Genomic DNA, 23,412 nt, shown 5'->3' on the forward strand with positions numbered 1-23,412 from the left:
TTATCTATCATCTTTTTACCTAATGAAATTGATATTCGGAATGATTTATGTATGTACATCGCCGAAAACGAAACCAAGGCAAAAATTCACTCAATCCTGAGACACCTTAAAAAAAAGCGAAATCGATTCAAGGTATGTATTTCCAACGCCCACCAAAAACAGAATTCTTGCCTTTTATATATCAAAATAACAATATTAATAAAATATATCCTCCAATTGTGATTTTTTAGACCTAAACAATCAGCCCAAACATTCAGAATGGATGATTTTTTGTCGCGATTTTCTAATACTTTGAGTTTTTATTCACTGCCTACCGTGATTTTCTCTGAATAAATAAATTTACTTCTTGTCCATACGAGTAGCATGGCAGCCATTTTTTATAGCGTGGTAGCGCTCAAATCTGTGCTCATAAGATATCTTCAAATGTCATTTAGCATGTGAGGGTGTGACTTAGGGCCATACTTCGCATAACTTCGCACAACTTCGCATAACCTTCAAACTGTAATTTCGTGTGTTCTTTGTTTGTATTTTGTATGTGGTCCATTACCCAGAAATTAACGGAACTTTTAAAAACACAGCGATCTGTTTAGTTTAGATTTTGCTTCACATTTTCTTAAGTTATATTTTTATTGCATTGGTACAAATGGTTGTGCGAAGTTATGCGAAGTATGCAATTATCAGACCTTTAATTTAAACACAACTACCCTTTTAAAGAGTTTAAACCTTTCTTGAGAAAATGCTAAAACAATTGGAAAATTAAATAAGCTTATTGCCGAAAAGTGAAAAACTCGAATTCAGAATTATATTTCTCAGAGATTTGAGCAAGAAGGAATTTTTAAATTAAATTTTTTTAGCTGAAAACTTCTATCTTTCTTTAAGCAATGAGTATAGGTGTTTTGGCAACTTTTCTGTAAATTTTTGAGAGTTTATAGAATATTTTGTGGCTCTCTAGGGATTTTATCGGAATTGGAACTCTTTTGGATCCTTCTACATTTTTTTGGAAATTTTTAAAAAAATGGAAACTGCGTGAAATTTCTGATATAAATAAATAGGCAAATTTTCATTGAAAGCAATACTGAAAGTATTAAGATTTCTTGCTAAAAATAAAAAAAAATTTAAGTAATTATCAATTATTTTCAAATTTATAATTATCAATATTGAAAATATCGATAAATGAAAGATCAATAGTTTCATGCAAAGTCAAAACCATTTCATATTCAATGTTTAGTCTATTCTACAAGATTTGTTATTTCAAAAGTAATTTTGTAGTTAATTTTTTCTTAGAGGGTTCGAACAAATTATGTCGTTATTTTCATAGAGACATATCGTGAATGTACGAAGTATGTAGTATAGCGGTACCGTGTGTTTGCTGCTTTATAAGACACTTGGTGCGCGACATTGTGCAAAATTTGATAACGAAAATGCAATTAAAACGCTGCTTGTAGCGCATGCCAATGAATAGCAAAACGCGAAAGAGACAGGAAAAGTTTGCAAGGAATGCCTGGCGAGAGTGTATGCATGCTGTTGAAAATAAAACTTTTCCTAAAAGTGTTTAACATTTGGCAGTAAATGAAAAATTCGAAACTAAAAATTAAAAATTCTAGATTGCACAAGAAAAATTTTTCGAATGAAACTTACAACGAATTTTTGAAGACCTAGAAAATTTCGAAAAGCTGTTGGAAATTATTGTATGCAGTAGGTTTGCTTCAGCTTTCTATTAATGTTCAAGCAATTTTCTTCAATACTTAAATTCACAGCTTTAATATTCACACTAAGATGGCACGTGGACATTAAAAATAGCAGCAGTACGAGTTATCTACCAGAATTGTGACTGCCATTCAAACCACGTTGGCGTTACAATGGTCTATGGCTTGGCTTCTGCTTGCATTTGTGTTTAAGTCCTTTATACATATTACTGTTGCCAACCTTATGCAGCAGCTGCAGCAAGAACAGCAATGATGCCGGCTATAGAAATGTATCAAACATCAAATGTCAACTGTCAGTTTTGCTTTTCAAAAAAAGCTGTAAACTATATGACTATTTGTTTTGAGCAGCTATTGAAATCTTTAGCAGGAAAGTCAGTTGGTTGTATGGATGAAATATGTACGAGTGGGTTGAGATTTGCACATTTCTAGCAAAAATGTACATAGGAAGTATGGGTGTACATTAGGGTGGCTAAACTTTGTTTCACTCCAGCCACCCGCCAGGTCTGAAGATTATGAACGGTATTTAAAACCCATATTTTAAATAAATAATTAAATAAGCTTAAATTTTTAATAACCGTTGTTGTATTTTTTAGAAAGGTGGCAACCCCGTACAAAAATATTTCTAAACCTCTTCAAACATTTTTAGTTTTGATGAAGAAACTTACTTATTTTATTGAGAAGTTAAATAATTTTTAATTTGCAAATATCTGGCAACTCCATTTTTCAAATTTTTTCACCACAAACCTACATAAACACATCCGTTGAGCTGTTTGTGCGTGCTGTGGTTATGAAAACATAAAATAACTAATTTTTGTTTACAACAGACAGGATTATCGTTTATTAAAACACACTTAGTAAAATTTTTAAGTTAAGTAAGCACCATAGTGTTGCCTTTTGAGATTTTCTGAAGGGAAATAGTCTTATTCGATAAAAAAAATTTTTTATTTCTAACGATTTTATGGCAATTCAAAATACCCGATTCCAAATAAAAAAAATACGTGTCTCTTTATTTTTTGATATTTTTCAGTTCTGCGGGTCGGCAGCAGGAAAAATCAAAAAAGTAGATTTTCCTATGTATTTTTGGCCCACCCTAGTGTGCATACATATGTACATATATGCTGGTTGGAGATTTGCAGAAACCAGTTGCCAGATGAAATGTTAGTTTGCACTTTATTGATATGAATGGCCTTTTGAGGTTTCTTTCGTTGTTCGGTTGTATGAATGACGCCTTTCTGGGAAATGCATACTTATGGTATTAAGGTGGATTGCAATATACATACAAAAGTACAAAAAAGATGTGAAATATGAAAATTACTTCAATATTTTTAAGTCGCATCACAAATGCCACTTTACTTTAATTAAAGTCAGGGGGCACGTATATAGAGAAGAAATTATGTAGAAGAATTTGAATGAGCTAGGGAGTTTTGAATGCACAAAACTCATTTTAACATATCAACCATACTTTTCATGCAGCAAAACAGTGTAGAAGTCCACACAACCAATGATGAATTTGAGAACTGCCGTACTTTGGAGCCAGTTATAGGGATGAACTAACTGCCAGGCGCAAAGAATTTTACGGTTAAGGCTAATGAAAACTCTTGACGCAGTATAATAAAGAGTTTCCTAAAGTGACGAGATAGAGTACTGGCGATATTCCATTCAGGCAGAAAATGGCCAGCTTACGGTCATTATTGCGTCATTGGCAACCTACCGCATACCTTTCATAAAAAACGGGGATCCAAAAAACACTTCAAAAATCAGTTTTGAGTCAGATCTATTGAAAGTGGACGAGTTACATCCGGTTTTCCTCAGCAACTACTAAGATTTATCTATGAGTCTGGTACGAGGATCAATGCTTCCGGACTTCCAAACTGTTTTTCCCATCATTTCTTTTCTTCATTTTTAGATTGGGTAGCGAAGAAGAGAAAATAGCAGAGCACATATGGCTTCCACTAGACTTATGCTCTTCATTTACCTTCTCTTCTACACTTTCCCAAATTATGCTTACATGGCCTAAACGACCCAACCGTTAAGCAGATATCCTATGTCCTTTCTCTGCAAAAGAGCCAGTGAGGAGCTTTAATCAAAAAGCTTTGTTACAAGGCATCGGTTTTGCGCCTATAATTTTGCCTAGATGTTAACATTTTTAGATCGAGAGAGCGGCAAAAGGTCTTGTTGTATCATTATGATATCGATATCTACAATATGACGATTATAATGTCGATAACATTCATCAGTTTTGCTGATATATTAAAATGCTTAGCTTGAAGGTTCAAAGGCAGGTGCAAGATCTATACTATAGTTATAATAATTATAATTATGATATCGATTTCGATAAATGACGATTACAATATCGATAATATCTCGATAAAAACATCGATAAATATATAGAGAAACATCGCTTGTTTTTTTTTTTTAATTATGTCTACGTATCGCTAATATTTTCTATTTGCTTACTTCTTTAAAAATCTCGTTAATTATTTGGAAGAATAAGACAGTAACGATATCGAAAGGTTCACTCGTACATATGTACATATGTTTGGCAAGCGATAATTCTATTGCAATGCTATCAAGGATCTGAAAACTCATAGCCATTGGAATTACCTTTAATTGTACAGTTAACTAAAATCAGATAAATTTTTATAGCCCCAGGCCAGTATCGTTAAGCAAGTAGAAAAAATTCGCTTATCCAAAATTGAAGGTTAAAAGCAAAATTCTCATACAATTTCCGGAATTTAAATGCCATTTTGTTTTTTTTTTTGTTGGTTAAATAAAACTGCAAGTGGGAATGTAGAAATGTCAAAGACAACTATTTCGATGACAGGCTAACGGCTATGCACCTACCATCTTCTTTCACAAAGCCAACCACACTCTCTCTCCGCCACCACTGCCATCATGCAGTCAAAGCCGCGATACTTAAGCGCACAGCAAGCAATTTCTCGGCAGTCAAATGTAGATAAATTTATAAATATTAGTAGCTCGTTACCAAGCATTGCATGTCACTAGACGATTTATAAACAGAAATTTTCCGCAGCCAAATTTTGACGTACATATATACTCGTATATAAAAAGGTGGAGAAGGAGGAACAGGGGATGATTACCAACTCGCATGCTTGTTAGGTGCAGTGCGAAAAACATTGTCAATGCCGAGAACAGTTGTTAGAGTAGCTTGTTACATACTTATTTAGGCTGTTGTTTATTTAATTTGTATTAGCTGATTATGAACCCTCGATAAAAAAAAAAAATTACAAAAATAAGTAAGTAAAATGTAAAGAAAACAAAATAGTTAAAAAGAACCGAAAAACTTAAAGTCAACCATCAAATCGAATTAAAGCGTCTGCGGCACAAACAAGCTTATCAACAAAAATCCGAATAAAAAGATCAGTAGACTCTACGAAAAAAAAGTCCTACGCCATTTGGTTGCTAAAAATTTCAAGTTCAGTCAGCCGTATGCGGCTTTTGCGCCTTGAGCTTATGCAACAAATGCCAAAATAATGTAAAAATAATTCAACAATAGGGAGGGTGGCTCCGAAGCGACGCAGGTAAAATACCAAATGTAGCAATGAAAAACAAACATGGCATTTTTATAGCATTTTGATGATTTTTCTATTGGTTCAATGGCATGTGCGGGCATACTTTTTGGGGCAAGCAATAGCTGAACAGCTGATTGTGAGTCAAAGAAGTAAGCGAATGACGTAAAATCGATGCCAGTCGTAAAGTTAAATGAGCATCTATTTTTAGCATGCCATGACAAGATAAGTAAATAAATACTCATAAAAAGGAATATTAGCGTAGCATAATAATAGGCGTATCGCCCTTCAATTATGATCAGTGAGATAAAATTTTATGAATACCAATATGAGCAAAAAATCAGCTGAGAGAGGCATTTGTGCAACGTAAAGCTTTTTTACATAGAAAATAATTTCAAATGTTAGCACATCCACAAGGTAAAAAATGGCTTGCGCTGTAGCACATTTCCGATTTTTGTGTGGAAAAGTAGCACATTTCAGATTGTCGCGCGGAAGACAAAACTTATAAGTAATCAGGGTTGCGAGATTTTGAATTAGTCAAATCACAAATCCATAAATCAAATTTATTTCTGAATTAAAATTTGCTTCAAATCCTAAATAAATTGTGTTTGTGATTTTATTTGTCGACGAAATAAAAAATAAAATTTAATTGTGATATGATTCATCAATCAAATATACAATAATGTTTATTTGTGATTTGATTTGTCAACCAAATAATTAATTAATTAATTAATTAATTAATAAGAAATACAATTTATTGAAATCAAATTTAATTGTTATTTGATTCGTCAAGCAAATAAAAGAATACGATTTATTTGTGATTTGATTAGCAGAGCGAATCAATTTTATTCGGAATTTTTCAACTAAATAATACTTTTTTATGCAACGCAAATATGATTTACAATATTTTCTAACTTACAGTTCCACCAAAAATGGCGGGATTTTCGAGATTTTTCAATATTTTCGAAACTACTTTGGGACTTTCTGGACCATTTTCCGCATTTTCGGGACTATTTCAGAACATTTGTTATATTTATCGATCTTGACATCGATAACTTTATCGATTTTGCAATCTTTGTATTTTACGATATAGTTATCGATATGTTTATCAATGTTGTTATCGTTATATTTATCTATATATATCAATACATGCTGTTATCGAAAATTATCGATAATGTTATCGACATATGTTTTTATCGATATATTTTAAGATATATTTATCGATATTTTTATCCATATATTTATCGATATACATAAATTAAGTCTCGAAAAATCGATAGATTTCTGGAAGTCTCGAAAATCCGGAAATAGTCCCAAAGGTTCCGATATAGTCTCGAGAATCCCAAAAATCCCTCAGTACTATCAGCCCAAGAATCCCGAGAAACTCGGAGTTGTTTTGAAAATCCCGAAGTAGTTCCGAGAATCCCGAAATATAATAATTAATTACAATCTTGGTAAGCACTACTTTGCGTAGAACTGGAAGTTGTAAAATACTTGAAAATCGCATTTGCGTTGCACAAAAAAATTATTATAGGGGTATTCTCTGAGTCTTGCAAAACCCTTACACGGTGCACGGATTGCACGGTTTGCAAAGCTTCCCATATTAAAAACCGGTTTTTACCGTGCAATCTGTGCACCATACAGGGGCTTCGCAAGACTCAGAGAATACCCCTTATGTATTTAGTTGAAAAATCACGAATCAAATTGATTTGCTCTACAAATTAAATCATAAATAAATTTGATTTCTCATTTGGTCGACGTATTTGGTTGACAAATCAAATTACAAATAAATTTTACGACAATCTGAAATGTGCTACTCTTCCACGCAAAAATCTGAAATGTGCTACTTTTCCACGTAAAAATCTGAAATGTGCTAGTCTTCCACGGTAATTTGAGATGTGCTACTCTTCTTACGGAGTGACGATCTAGTTTGTGAATAAAATGAACTCTGCTACATCCAGAAAGCATTTTGTTGAAAGTTTACAACTTCTCACCGTAAATTAATTTTTGTAATAACTCAGCACAATTTTAAAGCAGGGACCGAAAATGACAGTTACCTTTTTCAACGTTATAAAACATTGTCGTAAAAGAAGTCTATCAATGTTTCTTTGTTCATAGGACCTCCTTGACAAGAATCGTAGATTCATTTTGTTTTTCGAACTTATTGGGGAAAAGTCCAAAAATAATTGAAAAATCCAGGCTTTTACTTTTTTAGTCCAGTAATAATAGTTAATCTTCGTCGTCTTCGCTGGAATGTCCCATAAGTGCATACCATCTAAGCCGCATAAAAAAGTATGCAGCAACTTTTCTCCATTTTTTCTTCCCTTTCTTCCTTGACGACGCATACTTAAGCCATGAATGCGTAAAAGCAGCACCTACATACTTCGTGGCGCCAAAGGCAGATGCCAACGTTTACACAAGCGTGAAATGTTTCAAGTGAATGTTTTCAGCTTCTCTCTTTAATTGCAAGAACCGCCTTAGAGCAGAAAATCTTATTAAGCTATGCGTAGAAAAGCTGTTAAAAAGTTTAAGCAAAATAAATTTTAAATAATTTTGAATACACACAATGTAAATTTTATGGCTTGCACATTTAGTAGAATTTAATTTATGAGGTTTCTTACTAAAATCAGCAAAAAAGTCTTACATATTTAAATACCAAGCGCCTAAAAATATGTCAGCACGGTAATAAAAATGCAACAATTGCGCATTTATGTTTATGGAAATTTATTCGTCTACCACTTCCCACATACCCATAAATGCTTGAGTTAATTATTCTTACACGGTGTCTAGGCTGGAAGAAATTGATTTAATTTTGTGCAAGATAAAGCGTATCTAATGAAATTCCATTATTTAGTGGTTAGAGCGTGTGGTGAATGACGCTCAAAGGCGGCAAAAGCTAGAGTGATTGTTATGTGGTGACTCGCATGCCAACTAAAGCTCGTTGTAGCACTCAAACTACGAGCAATATTAATCGTTTTTAATGTCATTAACAACGAGTCGTAAACTCATCAGAAATTTCAACAAGTTCTTTTTTTTTTTAGCACACATAAACTTCGTTAACAGCCTTGTCGCACGCAGTCAATATTAGCATACGACATACTACTTATATTCAATTTTGCTACAATTTCATTCAAACTGCGCTGTTGGATTTGTTTATTCGATTTCAACAAGCGAATGTTATGAACAATTATTTGCGGTTCATGTAACCGCTTTATGGAGTCAACTGAACTCTTTTCTTACCCACTCTAATGTGAAGGAGTTGCGCACGTCGAATAAAATTGTTTGATTCATTTATTCATTAAACAAATTATTTTCATTTAATCAACGAAATGCATTTATGTGCTCCAAACGTCATCACGTGCATTAGTGAACAACATTTACGGTCTAAATAATGTGCGTAACAAAAAAAAGAACATTTGTGAAATTTTTTGATAGACAAGTAAATTTTGGAGGATTGCCAACAGAGGGCACCAGTAGTGTTTAATAGCGTGGGCCGAAAATGTGCTTTTTTAGAATTTTGATTGGTAATAGCAAAAATATAAAAAAAAATCTGTGTGAAATGTGAAAATTTTTGGTCAATATCCTAGGCTCGCCCAAGCCCATCAAAGTTCAAGTACTAAACAATTTTTTTCTTAGCTAATTTCGATTCTCTACAAAAAAGGTCCATTTATCAAATTATGTAGGACTAATACTTTCGAAGATTATTGCAATTTTAGTAAAAAAATGTATTAATTAATTAATTTATTATTATTTTTTTTTGAGCATATTGAACTTTGATGGATTTGGGCGAGCTTAGGATATTGACCAAAAAATTCCAAATTCCACACAGATTTTTTTAAAGCATAATGAACCATATTTTTGCAATTACCAATCAAAATTCTAAAAAAGCGGATTTTCGGCCCACGCTACTACATATTCTCAAATCAAGACAGTTTTAATGATCGCCTTGGCGTATACGCAACAAGGCCTTGATAGTGAAATTTTATATAAAATTTTTCCAAACCATTCGTGTTGTTTTTGTTTTATATATTTACTTCTAGTCGCTGATTACGTTTTTTTCTGAAGCTGCACCGTTTTCATAAACACTTTTTTTTGCTTTTCCTATTTTTCTGCCTATGGCTGTCACAACGAATTAAAACTTTTTCTGCGTTTTTGATATTTTTGCATTTCCATTAGCAAACAATTTCTCAGTGAAATGTGACAATTAAACCTATAGGAATTGTGGTTAATTATTTGCCATTTTTCTTGGTCGATATGGAAAAAGCAAGGACGCAGCAAAGAATAAAGTTCAAGGTTGAGGATAATTAAGCTAAAGGATTTTAATGAGCATATTTAGTTTTTCAGCTTTTCTTTTTTTCTCTTTTTTTTGAGAACATCAAAGGAGGAGAAACATTTGAGCTTTTAAATTTGTGATAAATTTTGAAAGAGAAAAAATGTTTTTACGTTTTCTTGCTCTCAAAAGTGTTTAAAATTATTCAGAGCTCATTGCGTAATATCCCAAAAGGGACAAACTAACTGCCATTTAGCTCACTAAAAACCTGCTTTTATGAAAGACTTGTTGCCTAGAATAATACAAAAAATATGTTAGCTGAAAGCAAACATAATTTTAGGCACGAGTAAATAACTCACTTAAGCAATTTAATGTCAGACATAAATCACGCGGTGTCATCGTTGCCTACTTTAAGTAAACAGCACCCATGGCTGGGTATGATGAAGATTTAAATAGACGCTTTACTAAGTTACACAGCAATGTAATGAGCTGGAAACTATGCGCCAGAAGATATGCAACACCATTGAATATTTGAGTTGTTTGTAAACAGCGGCAGGTTGCGCACATATTCAATACTGAAATTGTAGCTGAACTTTTCATGAAAAATACGCATTCAAGGTGAATATAAATTTAGTGTGCATAAATATTTTAAAAGTTCACTTAGCTGAAAGAAAATTCGCAAGCCAGTAAGTAAAGGTAAGTAAACAAACATGACTGACAGCAGACTCTTGATGAAGCGGCGGGCGAGGAGGAATGAGTAGACTATGCTGCTCGAAAGTTTGAAAAATTTGTTGAAAAATATTTGCTTTACAGTTTGACATATATATGCAGTGAGTGGCAAATGTATCTGGAGCGCACACACTTACGGCATTCTCCACATCTACATATGTGTTAATAGCGTTTGTGTAGAAGGCATTTCTGCACAGGAAATTGCCAGCGAAATGTGGCACTAATTTAGTTACCTTCGCTAAATAAGCACATCAAATGGCAATTAGTCATAGTAAATGTTGGAATGGAAAGAAAAACAAATCTACGTATGTACTATGTACATATACATATAAATATAGAAAGACACGTGTACGTACTTTCAGATATTTAAGTGTGTAGAGTTTTGCTTTGGCTGTACTAAAGAGCAATGTTGCGTATACGCCTCGCTGGACCAGCTGAACAACTTTATTTTTAACATTACCAATGTTGACTTGTAAAACTGTGTCTAGGCATAGTTTGAGGTAGAACTACTATGTACTTTGTATAGATGTATTTATGCATATAAACTTACAGTAAATTAGATTTCTCAACCATAGTAATGCTGATGTTTGTGCAGCCATAAATGATGTGAGCTCTGGTTAGCAGAAAGTTTTTACATTCACCAACTGGCAGCAGAATTTAATTATTCGCACACTAATTGAAGTATGGTTATGTATATGTAGTGTTGTTCTTATAACTTGTATGTATTGCATCAAAAGTTAAGTGCCCATTTGTTGAGATCTGTTGCGTTAATAATAGTAAATTGCAAAAAATAGTAAACATAGTAAGCCTGTAGCAAGCGATATTCCAGCTTAATTCCTAGCATATTTGATATATATTTTTAATGAGTTCAGAAATCTGATCGCGTTTTTTGTGATAGCTGTGTTTTTATGTATTAGTCAGAATTATTGTGATAATAGATGTTCAATGAAAGGAAAATGTTCGGGACCAGGTAAGGTTTGGAAACTATGTTTTATCAGGGGCCGTAGAAATTATTATTTATAATGATTCGAAGCCGTTACGATCTACAAATTTGTGAACGATATCAACAAAAATTATAATTAATAATTACATTTTGATCTTAACTATTTACCTTTAATTTTTTTGACCAGAAAAAATATTTTTTTTTTGTTTTTTTAGTTTTATTTTTTTCACTCAAAATAATGATTATTTTTTAATTCTTATATTTTTTTGTATCGATAATAAAACACATTTATTGAGTTTTATTTTTTCTCTCAAAAATAAAAATTATGTTTTGGTCTCCATTAATTTTTTTTTCTGATCGAAAAACTCAAAACGGCCCACCGATTTTCTATCCAGTTTTTTGTGGTAATTACTTTTTGCTGTGCTCTCGTCCACATGTCGTGGCTACCATGTCAAATTATCAAATGCGAAAACGGGTACCGAGAGCAAAAAAAAAAACTGTTGTAAAACTTCTTGTCATTAGGAAAAAGTGTCGGATTCGACACTTTGTTAAATCCAGTATCTCTGCTTCTTCTAAGAAGACTAGAAATTCAACGATTTGCCATCATTCTAAACGCATGCGTAAAGTATCGAAAATGAAAAGGCATTTTGGCACATTCGATAGTCTTACATGGTAGCGACGATATCCACTTAAAAAAATAAAACAACAAATTAATGCGTGCGGTTACAAAAAAAGTATAATACGATTAATAAGCTTGTTGAAATTTTTGGACGGAGATTCGTTCGCACGATCGGTTCATTTACACAAAAAAAAACAAAACAAAAATTGAGGTCATTCTGCGATAAAACTCGAAAATAAAATTAGAAAATAAACATATTGAGGGTCTCTCTGTAATTTTCACACAAATTTGTTTCCGACGCTCTAATTCATCTGTATTTAGCAACTTTTACTGCACTTATACGGTGTTCACATGAGGCGATTTTACAGACAACCATTAGTTGAAATCAACAATCGCCTGGTGTGAACGGCCTTTCAACTAATCGCTTCCAATGAAGTTGGGGTGCAGCCAATTTTTGAATCAACTAATCGCCTCTAAAATTGCCTGGAAAATCGCCTCATGCGAACACCGTATTAAAGAAATTTTCTAATGGGAAGTGCAAGTTGTCACGTTACATACTTACAGGCGCTAATGCAATAACACTCAAGACACGTAAATTTAATTTTAAGTTTTTGATTACGGATCTATATACAATTTTTTACAATCACGTCGGTTTCTCCAAATATTTTCATTTTATGTTTTAAATTCAAATTTTAATATGGAAAATATATGTAAGACTATGGACATGTACGATATGGCATATGAGTAACATTATTTCCTGCTTATATTTCATACAAAAAATTATTACACATTTTCATTTGACCATTCAAAAGTGGTTTATTTATGTACCGATATTCATCGGTAGCAGTTTTATTTTTTGGAAACAGAACCAGCTTTACTAGAAATAAAAAAATACCATAAAGTGTTAGTTTTCCTTGTTAAACTGTGAATTATTACACCGTGCGACAGTAAATTTGACACACAAAAAAATATATTCGCGAAACTATGGGTAAACTATAGTAAAAAAAAAGTTTCAAAACACACAAAAACGAATCGATATACTCTGAAACTATGGGCCAAATATAGTAAAACTGTGTTTTAAGTTTTTCTTTCTGACGTCAGAATTTTTTTTTTTGGACTTTGAAATTTAAAAAATATGATTATTTCAAAAAATTATTTAAAAAATTCAGTGCAAAGTAGGAGAACAGTATAGCTATCATATAAAAGAAAAAATTCTGTAGAATTATAACTTATAAAATATATGAAAAATATTTTTTCAACTTTTGCCCGTATATTTATATCCTCGAAAATTTCCAAAAATTTTTTTTTGTTTTAATTATTGTTTGAGGTCTAATATACCCACAATCTCATCATCGAATTTCGTACTGCAAACTTTATTAACTTAAAAAGATAAAATTTAATAAAAGCGCATTTTCAGTACCTATTCGTCCTTGTAAATCAAAAAACTTTTTTTTATCTAAACTTTACATAATTTTCTCTCTCATTCGGTACGCATATTGTTATTCTACATTGCATTGATTTTTGGATTTTTTTTTTTTTTTTTGAATTTTTGAAAATTTTGAAAAAAATTCTGACGTACCAAAAGTAAGTTCACAACTCTTGGCGTTCTTTTTTGTGTAATTTAAAAACTTCAAATTTACTCTACAGTGTAATAAAAGACGCGCTTGGCGAGTATAAAAAATCCTAGAGAAACAAGTTAATGTGACAGCTGGCTAAATTTCTCTTGTGTTAATTACAATAATCCTCAATCCCGAGCCTATCCTAATCCTGAAGGTGATATTAATTACTCATCCATTATTAATGTTCAATTTGCCAATTTAATTTCTTAAACCACAAAATTATTCGCATGTAAATACATAAACCAATGGCTTGAATCTGGCCGCACACAAATGTGCATAAATTTAATCTTTTGGTGCATAATTTTTGGGCAGCTAATATACTCGGTTTAACACCCCAATATGCTGCATACAGAAACATACACGTGCCCTGTACATATTTCACCTGGCTGCCGCATACAATTACTGATACAATCAGCAATTCCCAGCAGCAATCAAGTAATATATATTCAGGTTAACACCAGCATATAATAGAGAATATACCTATGAATGCATGTACATAGGTGTGTAATTATGTATGTATGTACCCGCATTCATGGGAAACTCAAATCGCTTTCGAGGTTGGAGGCTTAACTTAATGCTTCATACCGATTTTCGGTTTGCTAAAGGACTAAATTTCCAAATTTTTGGACAGCAAATTTGTTTTTTTTTTTTCTTCTTCTTTTTTGCAACACATGCACACACATAGCCGAATGTCCTGCATGTGTTTACTACAAAGCAACCTACTTAACGTGCAATTTAGAAGCTTCGCAATGCCCCAATGACATTTTCTGTACTAAAACTTAAATACTAACCCAGACATGACCTCACACAACAACAATTACTGCATATACATACATTGAAATGAGCTTACTTGCTTACAAGATGTGTATGGGTGTGTGTAGCCTTTGCTTGCTTGCTTGCTTTGTTGTATATTTATGCATGTACATACGAACATATGGTACATATTTATGTATGTATATACATGAAAATTGCAGTGGTCTTATGTCGTAAAGTGCCAGTAATGCCACACAAGTGACCACCTAAAAACCAAACATAGCAACAATGTTAAGCATATTTTGCTTTGTTCAGACCGGTGGAGCTTTGTTTGTGTCCAACACTCACGCACACACACACACACACACACAACGCCAAGCTTTTGACGCCTTCGACTCACGGAGCAGCATGAAAATTCAATGGGCGTAATGCTAAAGTGTTGCCATCAAATAGTAAATTATGGCAACACTTAAATGTTAGTGGACACATTGAATCGTTATGGCTCTATGTAGGTGAGTGTAGGTTTACGCAGCTGCTAAAATGGAGGCGAGTGTTGCCTTTATTTTGTGTTTTTTTTTTTTTCTTTTGGTTAGTTCGTGGTGACACAATTTTATTGGCGTATTGGTGCAGGTGACTAAGTGTAATTCGGACTTTGCGTGATTTATGTGTGAATTTTTTTGTTGTGAAAAATTCAGATTGTTTACGATTTTTACTAGCCTAGATACCAAAGCAAGTTTTGCAATATTCTTGTGTTTGGCTCCAATATGAATACAATTTTTCATTTTCAAACCTTAGGTATTTTGAATTTTTTCACAGAAATCTTTTTAATTCCACCTCATTCTTCAGCCTTTAATCTGTAACTTCTTCTTTTTTTTTGCACTAACATACTTGAGCATTTACTTTGTTTTCCTGCCAGCCGCATAAATGATTAATGTCTATCTTTCAACTCTTTACTACCTTTTTCGCAGCGGGCTTTCGTGCTCTTATTTTTCTTTCTCCTGACAGCGTCAATTAAATATTTATAGTTGTAGGCGTTGACACAGCACCTACTGCCAATAATTTTTCATTCGCTGCTGCTGTAGTAATTTTATGTATGTATGTATTTGTCTTTGTATTTTTTAGTGTGAACTATAAACAATGGACATACATACATACATATTTACGAATACGTTTTCTTACGTATGAAATGAAGGTATTTGAACATGAATTTACTTTGACATGCAGACAGTTCAGGCAGTTAAATTCAGATTTTCACAAAATTTATTGTTTTTGGAAACCACTATGGTAAACAGAGTATTTTCAATTTCAACTATGATATCGAGGAATTATTTAAAACTTAGATTTTAGCAATGCTAAGTAGTCTTTATTTACAATTTTGTCGCAGCCATTTTCCTGAGAACCTTTTTGTTTTTATCAAATCAAAAGCATGCAGAAAACAGCACTCAGGCTATATACCGCCCATTAAAGAACAGCCTTGTCTTGCAAGACCGAATGTTTGTTAAAGTTTATGGCTACTCCAACTTACAAATCATTTAGGGACTGATTTTGATGTTTTGATAAATGTTATTTGGCTGCTGAAATCCCAAAAATATTTTTTGCCAAGACTGAAAGGAAAGCCTTCCTGCAACTAAAGTTTATGAAAAAAAATTCGCGTTCATGTTTATTTTTTTCCTTATGCGTATTTATGCACTTCTTACATGGCACAAGAAATTTTTTTTTATATCAGCAGCTGTGAATGCTAGACAACTAATTGCAAGCCCGAAATGATTGCACTTCCTTTGTAAAAAACTTTTTTCTTATCCACGCCTAGTCAATCGCTTTAAAAGGAGGGTTCTTCTCAGCGGAAAAAGCTCTAACGATTTTGTTGAATTTTTTTATTCATATGTTTGCATTTTAGCGCTGTCTAGGTAGGTTTTATCTCCCAAAAAAATTCTTATAAAGTTGCCACCTATACGAAATTAATTACTAACTAAATAGCACATCATAATAGTACCAAATGGAAAGTATTTTGAAAATCCCTAATTCAGAAGTATTTTTGAATAGGGCTGCCACCTATTTTCTAACGTATTTTAATTTAATTTTTTTATTTAGAAAACTAAGATACAATATTACTCTTTACGGTGTAGTAAGTTAAGTACATCAAAAGTACTAAAAATATGTATTAATCAACCTGGCGTACTTCTTAATAGGGTTACCATGTCATTTTTGATGTCAAATATTTTTTAAATTTGCAAGATTCAAAGAGGAAATTTTTTTAAATTTGTTTTAAAAACACTTTTTTCTAGAATTCTGAGGTACTGACTTATCAAAAATATTGATAATATTGATAATATTTTTGCTAATTAACATTATTTTTCAAAGTATTTTCTATTTTTATTTTGTTTCACGAATTAATAATATTTTTTTCGACATAATTTGTATGGAAAGAGGTATTGTATAAAAATATTTTTTAATTAAAGTTACGCAATTGACCAGTATTTGATATCTAAACCTTGAAAAATTTAAAATGTTTATGCATTCCGAGCAAAGCTCGATCAGCCCGGTATGAGAGCTTTATTGCCTCCTTTATTTTAATTATTTTTTATCCTCGTGTTTAGGTTTGTTGTTGCAAAGGAGGTACTATACAAGTATATTTAGCCGCATAACGACACATTTTCTGACTGTGTTTGCTTAAATTTTTTGTGGTAAATAAACTTCGAATACTTTAAAAGTACCTATACTTGTCTACTTATATAAATTCCGTAAGCCAAAAATTGAATACATAAATGTAAGTTTTCATATGTCAACCGTAACTTGCTAAAAATATTCCCACGCATAGCCAATATTCTTGCAATTCAATTATGTATGTGTCTTTGCGCCCCAAGCCAGGCAAAACCCATGAGTGTTTTCACATGATTTCCATACATTCCAGTACAAGAAATACGTAAAATAACATTTTTATTAGCAGCACGCGTGCGCTATTTCTTGCAACGTGTGGTACGATATACATAAATATGCAAAGACCTAAAAAAATGTACCTATCTACAGACGAAAAAATACGAAAATATTTCAGAGCGATGGAAGTTTACGAATATTCATACCTACATACGGGCTTATATGTACGCTGATACCAAGCCATAAATCTTCTAAAAGCCAAGTAAGCTCTCACGCTTACCCGCGCACGTATGTCCTTCTGGGCTTTGAAAATAGAGTTATACGTTAGTTGTACGAAAGTGTCAGTTGAAACATTTTATTTATGGCTAATGATGGGCGCAAAGGCATGCGAACCTTTTTATACACCATTCGCCCACCTGTTGGCTACTTTTTTTTTATGGCAACTTGAGTTGCAAACCCGCAGTTACACATGCAGGTAACCATGTGTGGCATTTAATTGGTTGTGCTTTATTTTGACAATTCAATGGCACATCAAATGCTGGCAGTAAACTGGCAACTGCGCCAGCGGTAGAAAAAAGGGCGAAATAAATTGATTGCCTGTTGTAATGTTTGCACAAATCACATGTTACCCCTGGATTAGAGCTTGAGTGGCGCTACACGACTTGCAACTTATAAGCGCAGTACGTAGTACATACGTATGTATGTACATACTACACTTATACTATGTTCATAGTTGAAGCGAAATTTGCTGCTGCTCCTCATATGCGAAATGTAGCGGAGGGGTAGAGTGAACTCCATAAAAACAGCAATATCGTTACAACAAGAAATTACGCCTTGCACGCGACTCAGCGACATCATCATCGTAAAAAAAATTGGCGCTTGGCATTTGCTGTAATAGTGTAGGTAATTATAAAATCATTTGATTAAATTTTAGTGCCGCCATAATTCCGCTACAAGCAATGAAGGTCAAAATGCGCCTCTTATACACATACACACACATACATACACCCATGGGTGCAGCTATGCACACACTTCAAAAGTTTTGACGTTTCATAAATCCATAAAAGCGCATTGCATGCTATTAGGCGCACCGCTTGCTGAGCTTGCTGTGCGCTTTCGATTGTGCATATGCGCGCGCTCCATTTACTTGCGCAAGTGTAGGCGTAATTTGAAAAAATTGGTAAACTGTGAAAGTTTTTGCTTTATTTTCAGTTTTATAATTTCTACTGATTTTTCTGGTGCTTTCTCTGGCATTACCTTTCTTTCTCTTTCCTCTTTGGTCTGGAGTCACATTTTTAATTTCAGTTTCGCATGCCACCAACAATACGCCCAGCAATTAAATATGACATTTTATATAACAATTGCTTACAAACACAATTCTGCGCGTTTATTTGTGTGATTTGTAATTGGCGGTGTAACCTTAATGACGAACGGAAGCGGAAATCCTTTAGCCCAATAATTCTTTTTTTGAATTTGGACATATACGTTTGAACCCTTTCAGCACTATAGGAACACGCTTTGGCAATAAAGGGAGTAGAAACTCGGTCTGGTATATATATCAGCCAAGAAGTCTGTGGGAATGGACACAGCAAACTTTTAAGCTCTGGCGCCAGTGGCGCTGCCTCCACTATAAAGTAAACAGTTCGCGGTAATTGTATTGTGACCGCCGAAAAAGCACGAAACGCACAGGTGTGAGCGCCCCAGAAAGCTCGAACCCTGGGAGCTCTACTAACGTCGATATTGCCGAAGAAAATGATCTTCTAAATATGCTTTACGGCTGGATCCAAATGAGTATGTTAATATGGCAGCTATTAAAAGGCTTAGGATTAAGCCCAGCAATTAGGATTTGGACGGAAAAGCACTTAACAAGGCAGCTACACCTGCTTAACTACAAGTTCAGCCCGATAAAGGAAGAAGCGTGACAGTTGGTTTCCTCTAAGAAGGAAATGGAAAGTGGAGTGGATGGCGAGACCACTCTTTACTCGAGGTTCGCAAATTGGATCAATCAGGTAGTGGGGAAGAGACGATGCTTCCAGGAAGCTAAGATGATGATGTCACCTAAATTGTTGGAGTTCAGAACGATGTCTATGACGTCTAGAGTAAGGCGCGTCGGCGAAAAGTCTCCGATGTCGAGGGCTTGATTGTAGCATTCATTGGTCAGAGTGAAGCCACTCCTCAGCATTTGATGGAGCAGGGTCATACAGCGGTGTCAAAATAATTAAATGAATGTACAAAACCTTGCTGGTTAGGATAAAAGAGGCTGTGAACACGCTTTGAGATCAGGGGAAGAAGCCTTCCTTGAAGTAGGAAACTTTAACTGCATTCCGTATAGACTTGCGAATAAGACGGCCGAAGGCTATACCCGTAATTCGGGTACTGTCGTGGAGTACTACTTATGAACCTTTGCCTTAAGAGGCGCAACCCAGCTGACGACAATAAAAACATAACTCGAGGTGAGAGAGGTGGAGAAAGATCTTGAAGGAGGATCTTCACTGAAGAAAAGTCACGTAATGTTAGCGAAGACAATTTGACAAAAGCAATTGCTTTACCTTCCTCGTAAAAGTACGAAGCCATCGCTGAAATCGGAAAAAAGGATCAGAAGCTTTAAAAGGAGCAGCAAAATCGCATTCAAGTATCAGAGAATTCAACTTTCCACACCGCAAGTCGGTAATATGACCAAAATATATAGCATCCCCGACTTGGTAGTTCACAGTTTTTCCTTTTCCAAAAATAAAATTTTCACTCATTTCGGAAGTCTAGGACCAGTTACAATTCGAAGGCCATTTAAGGATTGAAAAAGGCGCCTCCGAGAAAAAAGTTTCAAACAAAACTTACGTATTTGTATTGTCAGAATTCATATCTGTAGTAAAAACATGTTGTTTATTTTAAAAAATGGACTTCCAGTCAGTTTAATCTATTTACGGTCGAAACCGGAGGGCGGTCATACGAACAAAAGATAGAGCATCCCCGATTTGGAAGCTGAAATGTTTGCCTTTTTCAATAAGAAACATTTCCCTCCATTTTAGAGAGGAAAGATGGGTTTTTTTCAGTTTATTATGGATTCACTGCTCAAAAATTTATAAATAAGTCGGATAAAAATTATTTAATTTTGATATTTACTTTGATAAAATATAATTTTTTGAATTCCTAAAAATAAAAATTTCATTTTCATTATTAAATAAAGGCCTTTAAGTCACGAAAATCTCCAAGTCGCGCGCCTTTTCCATTTCCAGTTCATTTCATGGAAGCCCCGTTTTCTATAACCCTTCGGTTATCTATCAATAGCTTACAAAATTTAATTTCACATACATGAATTCTTGTATTTACTTCAATAAAGTGTTTCATTCGCCATTCGAGAAGTCCATAAATGCCTTTGCTAAGTAGGAATAAACAAAAGTTACTGTGGCATGCAATGCTGCCTACTTTTAGGCCATATTTTTCTTCATGTGTATGAAATAAAATGCATTTCGCAGAAAACGCCCCGTTAGTCTTCTCTAGCCAACGAAACCATTTATTTTGTAAGTCCAATCTAAATTCTGCAAGCTACGCAAATAAATATTACCCTAAAAGAGCAAAGATTGTGTCGTATAAATTTCCAGTTCGAAATATGAGGTGTACCAGCTCTACCCTGTAGTATTCGCAACAAATTAAAAAAATGTTGAAAGGAGCCTCCAAGCAAAATATCAGTGAAATGCCGCTCATGGATTTCATATGACAATAAAAGTCCCCAAAAAAATAAAACAAACCAACTTTCAACTGCAATAAAATTAAATATGAACCAATTAAATACCTACTCGCAAGCCCAAACAGCACAACAGCAAAGTGCACAACAACAAACAACCATGCCCCCACACCGCCATTGTCACGGCCATGGCCGCCAGACGGGTAGAGAATTCCTGCCAGCGACGACTTCTCGCGGAATTGTTTACTTGTCGTGATTGAATTGTTGATAAGTGGAAGCCCACAAAATTGTTGAGTGGTAGTAAATACAAAAAAAAAAGGAATAAGCCTACCTACCAACAAGCAGCTTTAACTAAATGCAAGCATGGTTGTCTGTACATATGTACATATGTATGTATAGACAAAATGTGCGCCAGATATTTCCGTACACGCAGCAAAATGCACGCTTCGCATTCCCTCGTACCGTTTTTGTGGAGGAACTATGACTTGGGAATCCATATGCCGGTGCTAGGCACAGCATAACTGCCAACTGACAACTTGCGAACTTTAAAATTTTACCTACAAATAGACATGGGTAACTTTGTTTTGTGCTTAACAGAAAAAACAAATAAATTAAAGAGAGCAGCCGGTAGACCGCAAAGTAAATAAATTAAAATACAGACTAAAATTTTGTAAATAGCCAATGGAATAAATTTTTGAAGTCGCGTAAAAAGACTAGTTCAGTATCGGTCCTTTGTACTCAGGTGCAACTTGCTCGTGTTTGCTTTTAGTTACCACTGCGGAGAGTAAAAAAATACCTCTGTTGTGGGCCATTGTCTGTGTTTTCTTGAATTGATCTGACTGACAGCGATTGGTAGTCAAAACTACTACTTCTCGACAAATGTATGTCTTTTGTATGTATCTTTTGTATGCAATCTTCCTGCATTTAAAATGCCCAAAATTTAGCAATGCCCCACTAGTTTGCCAGACAGTCCCATTTGCTGTCGGGTAACTCGCATTGGCATACGTAAATAAGTACGCTGCACACGTCACATGCTGCACGCCACAAACCACATGCCAAAACGTCACACGTCATTTACCTACAATAGTAGTAGGAAAGGAGTGCGAGCAACGAACAAGCAAAAAACTAGGAAATGCACGGAAACAATTCAGACAGTTGGCGGTTCGATTGAAAGTGAGCAGTAAAAGTTCGAAATTCACTTTTGACATTTGAATTAGTTCAGAGAAGGGGGGGAGGGGTGAGCAAAATATATGTATGTATCCCACAGCTAAAATGTACATACATACATATGTACATATGTGCCATATAAACATACAATTATTGACTGGAGAGCAAAAAGAACCCTTTTTTTTTGTTATATGTATGTAGATGAAGTGGCATTTTTCAGTATCTAATATTCGAAGAAGCAAAGTTTTTCGAATAGCGGAGTGTGTGGTTCGAAATTTTTTACCAGCTAATGCAAGTATTTAATTGTAGCTGTACATAATTTAATTAACTACTTATATATTCATATGATTGCCGTACATACATATGTCACATAAAGTATATGCCAATTCTTTACAGAATGAAATGTGGAACTCGCCACCTAACGGAATACTTCGGACTCTAGTAGAATGCCGAAATGTGATTCCATTGGTGCCCATTTTCCAAACATTTGTGTGGACCAAAAAGATGCTCGGAGAAGACAGCAGAGGAATGTTCCATCATAAGGGTACCAATAATACAGTGACGCTGATAACGTTAGACGAGATCGATAGGCAGGTCAGCTCCATTGTTCTCGGCGTTGTGTACCCTAGCAAAGAGCATGCGAAGAATTCAGGACGAAATAATAGAGCATGATGTGGATTACCTCTACTGTTTTCTTGAAGGTGGTTAAAACGTAAGCAAAATCGCCTCCAAGAACGGTGAGCTACAACCTAAAAGACCTCAGTAATTTCACTTGAAGACGGTTAGCAGAGAAGAAGTACCGAATACTTGTTCAAGGGTTAACGGGTGCATGACTGGCACCCTATCGAAACCTCTGGACTGAAATATGTCGAAAAAATCCTTAACTATTGCAACCTAAGTCTTCCTACCCAGGACCAGAAAGGTCTAAGGTAACCACAATAAGTGTTAAAGGCAAATAGCAAGAAAATACTTTTAGTTAATAAGTACTTATCAGAAGAGTGAAAATTGCGATAATAAATTTATCTCCCATAGTAATTTTCACTTTCACTTTTTTTCAATTAATCTTCAGCTTTTTATCTACTTATTTCACTCACCTCAACAACTCGAATGTAATGCATAAATGCTTGCGGAAGTATGTATAATCCAGCATATGTATGACATTGTGAGATCCATCGGCATCCTTTTCGCGCAATTCATCCAAAATATTCAATTCTACCACAGCCTGATTGAGGAAACGCCTCTTATTGCGTATAATCTTAATGGCCACGTATGTATTGGTTTTGTGATCCATGGCGCGTATAACTTGACCGAAGCTACCCTTACCGATTACTTCGAGTATCTCATAGCGGAAGGCAATGTGATCGTGTTCAATCTGTGAGGAAATGAATAATGCAAAGAAATTCAGAGTATTTTTTATTCACAATAAAACAAATATAATTCACATAAAAGAGCCATGTTCTTTTTTCATTTTGCGAATCGAAAAACTCTAAACTTTTGGACTGACAAGTTAAGGAAATATA

At 34.2% G+C, this 23,412-nt stretch overlaps 1 protein-coding gene across 4 annotated transcripts in view; it reads right to left on the bottom strand.

Annotated features, from left to right (window-relative positions):
* LOC118735866 (dual specificity tyrosine-phosphorylation-regulated kinase 2) overlaps nt 1-23,412 on the bottom strand; it is a 188,839-nt gene that overhangs the window by 20,290 nt on the left and 145,137 nt on the right. For all 4 annotated transcript variants that reach the window (XM_036465851.1, XM_036465849.1, XM_036465847.1 and 1 more), the window contains one exon: nt 22,987-23,264. In XM_036465851.1, the coding sequence (XP_036321744.1) occupies nt 22,987-23,264 (278 nt within the window). The remainder of the gene's footprint in view (nt 1-22,986; nt 23,265-23,412) is intronic.

This window comes from Rhagoletis pomonella, unplaced genomic scaffold (assembly GCF_013731165.1).
Source record: "Rhagoletis pomonella isolate Grant_MI unplaced genomic scaffold, Rhpom_1.0 Rhpom_scaffold_00003, whole genome shotgun sequence".
Taxonomy (NCBI): Eukaryota; Metazoa; Arthropoda; class Insecta; order Diptera; family Tephritidae; genus Rhagoletis; species Rhagoletis pomonella.